The sequence below is a fragment of the Heptranchias perlo genome, unplaced genomic scaffold (genome assembly GCF_035084215.1).
Source record: "Heptranchias perlo isolate sHepPer1 unplaced genomic scaffold, sHepPer1.hap1 HAP1_SCAFFOLD_122, whole genome shotgun sequence".
Taxonomy (NCBI): domain Eukaryota; kingdom Metazoa; phylum Chordata; class Chondrichthyes; order Hexanchiformes; family Hexanchidae; genus Heptranchias; species Heptranchias perlo.
The window spans coordinates 477,186-483,753 of NW_027138451.1; the positions used below are offsets into that span (position 1 = coordinate 477,186).

Below are 6,568 nucleotides of genomic sequence, written 5' to 3' on the forward strand. Positions count from 1 at the left end.
AAACAGAGAACCAGGTTCTGCGATCCAACTTTTTTCTGCAGTTATTCCTTGCTTTTCTCTGTTATTATCTCGTATTTGTTCCTCCGCTTTAGCTCAATACAGGAGGAGGAACTCCGCTCTATCTGTTTTCTCCTCGGTATTTTATGGGCAGATGAAATATTTCGCATTCGCTTACCTTCAATTTAAAAATGTGGATTATCTGTTAAGCTATGTTCTAATGTACAAAAGTGTTATGCTGACAACAAGTCTGTTTGTTAAATGACTGTGATTAATGTCAGTTGCAATGACGCTTAATTATGTGACTTGGGGATTTCTCCCTGCTTTAAATAAGGAGCTCCCTTCGCCGTTTCAACTCATACAGTCAGTTCATTGCTTTCAGCAAAAAAGCCATCAGCCACTTTCACAGAATTAAAATCATGGATTTGCCGATGGATTTTCAATACCTTTTCCATCAACTTCGGACACTAAAAGTATTTAAGGATGTGCAGAAGATTTACTATCCCCTCCTCGCTGCTGCTGGTGTTCCTCGTAAGTTTCTACGTCCAGTTATTAATTCAATAAACCATATTTAACTGTAATATTATTCTTGCTGTTTACCTTGGGACATTCAGTTTTTAATGCCATTCTGTGTTTTAATTTTTTGTGTCTTTGTTAACATATTGATTGATCAATATACTGGCATATCTTTGCTGCTATTGGTGTGGCGGGTAAATCTCTATATCAAGTTGTGAATTCTGAAAATTATGCTTAACTGTGTTTCTCTCCTTGTCATTTCCCAATCTATCCAGGCTTCTGTCGGCTATTGATTCTGCACGTGATACCGTGTTTCCAAGATTCAAATATTCTGATTCAAACTTCAGCAATGATATTGGACGAGTCTATTTTTTGAACAACTTTCAGTCTGCTATCTGCACTGAACGTTTCTAACAGATCAGACGAATGTGCTCATGGTTTAGGACACTTTCCACCTTCTGCTCTCTATGGTTACTTGCACAGAGTCACAGGAGCAAATCCTGGCACATCACAAACACGCCTTTAAATGTCTGATAAATATCCGCTCATGGTTCAATTCCAGTCATAGTTTCAAAATAGGCACATCACCGGAGGAGGACATTCGGTCCATCGTGCCTGTGCTGGCTCTTCAAAAGAGTTATCCAAATAGTACCATTCCCCTGCTCTTTCCCATAGCACTGCATTTTTCCCTTCAAGTGTTTGTCTAATACCCTTTTGAAAGTTACTGTTGAATTGCCTTCAGCCATCCTTTCAAGCAGTGAATCACAGATCATTACAACTCGCTGGGTGAAAAAAATGTTTCCTCATGTCGCCTCTGGCTGTTCTACCGATCACCTTAAATCTGTGACCTCTGGTTACCGATAAGGAAACAGTTTGCCCTTTTTGACTCTTCCAAATGCGTTGATGATTTTGAACAGTCAGTGTCTCATTTCCTAACATCTCCAGTTCTTTATTAGTGTCAAGGTTTCTGCCGGTTAGAATATGATTACAAGTGTAATTTACATTCTCACAAAATGTTCATTCATTTACATTGCTCAATATTTATTTCCCATCTTTGTTTTGAAATTACAGTTGAAACGTACGCCCGTCTGGCACAGTTGAGTGAATCTCTCAGTGAGTCCCAGAGTGACCCTCTATTGTCTTCTTCTGTACTTTAGGAGAAGCGATCTCAGCTGATGGGAACTGAAGTACTGAGGATAAGGAAAAAAGTTGACAACCCCTCGTCTATTTTTCTATTCACGGTTTCCAAACAATGGTGAAAAAAGTACCAGGACAAACCTCTCCCAATTATATTCGGATACTTTACAAAATCAATCACCGACCACATTGCCTATGGGATAATTCGTCTGATTTCGACACTAATCAATGCAATTAATGGAACATTACATGGTCAATGATATCACACTATTTGAAGTCACAGCCCATTCTTACTGATGTTATTGTGATGTTATTTGGAAAATCTTCCTTTCACTGAGCTGCAATTTGTGTATTTCAACAAAAATGTAGAAAACTCAATCTTTAAAACACTTTTTACGCCTAGTTATTTTTACAACTGCAGTGCACTTGTATTTATTATCTTAAAATTTACATGAGTGCATTTTAAATACAATTACTTGTATTTATTGGATGTGAAGGTTGCATTTTCTGCAATTTACTGTTGCTTTCATTTCAGTTCTCAATATAATGAAACCGCATTAATATTCTATCCAGGAGCAGGAACCCAAGTGGCATTTTCCCCTTCCCTAATACAGGGCACAGAAGCGGATCGCATCGCTCCAAATGTTGACTGATCCCGGGACACGAAGGATTCCTGAGAGGTTCTGGTGTTTCAGTCCCTGTGACCACGGGTGGTGTTTTTATCTGCTGGGCTGTCGGCAGCTGTCATTTAATCTCTCATTGATCATACACCTGTTACTTTCATCATGTATTTATTCCCATTTATTTATTGTGTTCACCGATTATTTTTACAATAAACCCTCTCGTCAGTTCCAAAGGAAATGGAATTAGATTCTATTATTGAATGTTAGTAATGAGTTGCAGATTTCACTCTGAACTCCTTCAAACTGCTTTTTTGTTCACAGCCTGATGTATAATTTCCCTGTTAATTTGCCTTCCTTACAGTTAACTTAGTAACGATTGTGATCCTGTCTCGGGGAAAGTGCGGTCTCTCCAAATGTGTCACTCGCTACCTGGTGTCCATGGCAGCGGCGGATCTACTGATCGTTATCATCGATCTGATATTCAGGCAGATTCCGATTGTTTATTCCGAACAATTTCTTTTTCTATTGTACATTCCCGTGTGTAATATCCACGCCGTCCTGCTTTATGCAGCTACAGACTGTTCTGTCTGGTTCACAGTCACTTTCACCTTTGATCGATTTGTGGCCATTTGTTGCCAAAAGCTGAAAACTAAATATTGTACTGAGAAAACGGCGGCTGTGGTTCTAGGAACAGTGACTGTGCTGAGCTGTTTCAAGGACATCACCTGGTACTTTATGTATACGGGTAAATATAAACTTGATAATGATCCGTGGTTTTGCTCCGTTACACCCGGAGTTACTGATTCACAATTGTGGACAGCAATCGAACTCCTTCATTATATTCTCACCCCGTTTGTCCCGTTTGTTCTGATTCTGCTGCTCAATGCTTTAATCGTCAAATACATTTTAGTGGCAAACAGAGCCCGCAGGAGACTCCGGGGCCACGACAGTGGGGAGAGTGCGAGTGACCCAGAGATGGTGAGCCGAAGGAAATCCATCATTTTACTGTTTGTTATCTCGGGGAATTTCATCCTGTTATGGGCAATGCTTATGATGCAATCTGTATGGAACCGTATGTATTATGTTCTTGGTGTTTTTTCAGCTCTTCCTAGATTTGTACAAGAAGCAGGATTTATGCTGCAACTTCTTAGTTGTAGCACAAACACTTTTATTTATGCAGTGACCCAGACTAAATTCAGAGACCAGTTGAAAAATGTGGTGAATTATCCCTTCACTGTAATTGTTAAATTCATTAAATAACGGGTTGAGACGCAGGTTTTTCTGAATAGAACTCAACTCTATTTAATATTGTGTCCAATCCACTCTACCCCGGTTTCATCCCAGAGTGACCAATGATCTGGAGAGAGGGAGTCTCAAATTTAAACCAGGCCATTAAAAAAATCTGCCTGCGCACAATCTAAGGTGACTTGTCGAAGGAACGAGTACGAGTACAATCCCAGAGTTCGTCCATCAAACACTTACATTCCCAGAGTTCGTCTAGTAAACACTTATATTCCCAGGGATCGTCAAGTAAACACTGACATTCCCAGGGATTGTCCAGTAAACACTTACATTCCCAGGGATTGTCCAGTAAACACTTACATTCCCAGAGTTCATCCAGTAAACACATACAATCCCAGGGATCGTCCGGTAGACACTTACATTCTCAGAGATCATGCAGTAAATAATTGCATTCCCAGAGACAATCCAGTCAACACTGACATTCCCGGGGACCATCCAGTAAACACCTACATTCGCTGGGGCCCTCTGATAAACACTTACATTCCCAGTGATCATCCGGTAAACACTTACATTCCCAGGGAGAATCCGTTAAACACTTACATTCCCAGGGAGAATCCGTTAAACACTTACATTCCCAGGGAGAATCCGTTAAACACTTACATTCCCAGGGAGATACGTTAAACACTTCCATTCCCAGCGACCAACCAGCAAATATTACAATTCCCGCAGACCACCCGATAAACACTTGCATTTGCAGCGAGCATGTGATAAAACATTTTTATTCCCAGGGATTTTCCGTTAAACACGTCAGTTTCCAGGAACTATCCGATAAACTGTAACATTCCAAGGGGCCATCCATTAAACACCTAGGGATCATCCAGTAAAGGCTTGCATTCCCAGTGACCATCCGGTAATTACGAACCGTCCCACGCACCATCCGGTAAACACTTGCATTCACAGTGAGCATGCGATAAACACTCATATTCCCAGGGATTTTCCGGTAAACACGTCAATTCCCGGAGATCATCCGATAAACTCTTATATTCCTAGGTACCATCCAATAAACTTACATTCCCAGTGACTATCCAGTAAACACTTACATTCCCAGTGACCATACGATAATCACTAATATTCCAAGGGAGCATCTGGTATTCCCTTAAATTCTCAGGGACCATCTGGTAATCATTAACATTCTCAGGGAGCATCTGGTAAACACTTCAAATCCCAGGGACCATCCGGTAAACACTTCAAGGGACCAGAAACCATCCGATAATAAAAACGGTCATTCCCAAGGACCATCCTGTAAACATTTAGATTACGAGCGACCATCCAGTAAATAATTGCATTCCCGTTTATCATCCGGTTAACCCTTAAATTCCCAGAGACCATTTGGTATTCACATTCCTTCCCAGAGACCATTCGGTCAACACATCCCTTCCCAGAGACCATTCGGTAAACACATCCCTTCCCAGAGACCATTCGGTATTCACATTCCTTCCCAGAGACCATTCGGTCAACACATCCCTTCCCAGAGACCATTCGGTAAACACATCCCTTCCCAGAGACCATTCGGTAAACACATCCCTTCCCAGAGACCATTCGGTAAACACATCCCTTCCCAGAGACCATTCGGTAAACACATCCCTTCCCAGAGACCATTCGGTAAACACATCCCTTCCCAGAGACCATTCGGTAAACACATCCCTTCCCAGAGGCCATTCGGTAAACACATCCCTTCCCAGAGACCATACGGTAAATAATTACATTTCCAGGGACCATCCAATAAACACTTATGATCCGAGGGACAAGCCGGCAAACACCTAAATTCTACGGGACCATCCCAGAAACACTTTTATTCCCAAGGACGATCCGTTAAACATTTAAATTTCCAGGGACCAGCCGGCAAACTCTTACATTCTAAGGGACCATCCCTTAAACAATAACCTTCCCAGGGACCATCCGACAAACATTTACATTTCCAGGGACCATCCGTGCATTACTTACATTTCCAATAGACATAGGGTAAACATTTACGATTCACATAACCTTCCGGTAAACAAGAACATTCCAAGGGGCCATCGGTAAACACTGACATTCCGAGGGGCCAGCCAGCAAACACTTAACATCCAAGGGACCATCCAGTAAAAACTTAGATTCCCAGCCACCATCCGGTCAGCACTTACATTCCCAGCGGCCATCCGGTAAACACTGCTATTCCCATGGACCACCCGGTCAACACTTATATTGCTAGGGACCGTCCGGTAAACACTTACATTCCTAGAGACCGTCCGGTAAATATTTACATTCCTAGGGACCGTCCGGTAAATATTTACATTCCTAGAGACCGTCCGGTAAATATTTACATTCCTAGGGACCGTCCGGTAAATATTTACATTCCTAGGGACCATTCGGTAAAAAAAAAAGACAATTCCCAGGGACCACCCGTAAACACTCAAATTCTCAGGCACATTCCGGTAAACACTTCAGTTTCCAGGTCCCATCTGGTAAACACATTCTCAGGGGCACCCGGTAAACACTTACATTCCCAGGAACCATCCGGCGCCTACAAACCTTGGACCTGCTATAGCTCCCTCCCCATTCACACACTGGTCACCGACACCTACAGTCCCGGGATCTCCTCTACCTCCCGCCCCATTCACACACTGGTCACCGGCACCTACAGTCCCGGGATCTCCTCTACCTCCCGTCTCATTCACACACTGGTCACCGGCAACTACAGTCCCGGGATCTCCTCTACCTCCCGCCCCATTCACACACTGGTCACCGGCACCTACAGTCCCAGGATCTCCTCTACCTCCCGCCCCATTCATACACTGGTCACCGGCACCTACAGTCCCGGGATCTCCTCTACCTCCCGCCCCATTCACACACTGGTCACCGGCACCTACAGTCCCGGGATCTCCTCTACCTCCCGCCTCATTCACACACTCGTCACCAGCACCTCCATTTCCTGGATCTCCTCTTCTTCCCGCCCCAATGACAGACTGTTCAGCGGCACCTTGAGTCCCGGGATCTCCACTGCCTCCCGCCCC

General features: G+C 43.2%; 1 protein-coding gene across 1 annotated transcript; it reads left to right on the plus strand.

Annotated features, from left to right (window-relative positions):
• Nucleotides 1–428: 428 nt before the first annotated feature.
• On the plus strand, nucleotides 429–3,533 carry LOC137308156 (probable G-protein coupled receptor 139). The gene is made up of 2 exons (XM_067977041.1): nucleotides 429–528; nucleotides 2,635–3,533. The coding sequence occupies exons 1-2, from the start codon at nucleotides 429–431 to the stop codon at nucleotides 3,531–3,533; spliced, it is 999 nt and encodes a 332-aa protein (XP_067833142.1).
• Nucleotides 3,534–6,568: the final 3,035 nt, after the last annotated feature.

Coding starts and splice junctions, on each gene's coding strand:
- LOC137308156 (XM_067977041.1), top strand. CDS start 429: ATGGATTTTCAATACCTTTTCCATCAACTTCGGACACTAAAAGTATTT. Junction 529..2,634: donor CGCTGCTGCTGGTGTTCCTC/GTAAGTTTCTAC, acceptor CCTTCCTTACAG/TTAACTTAGTAACGATTGTG.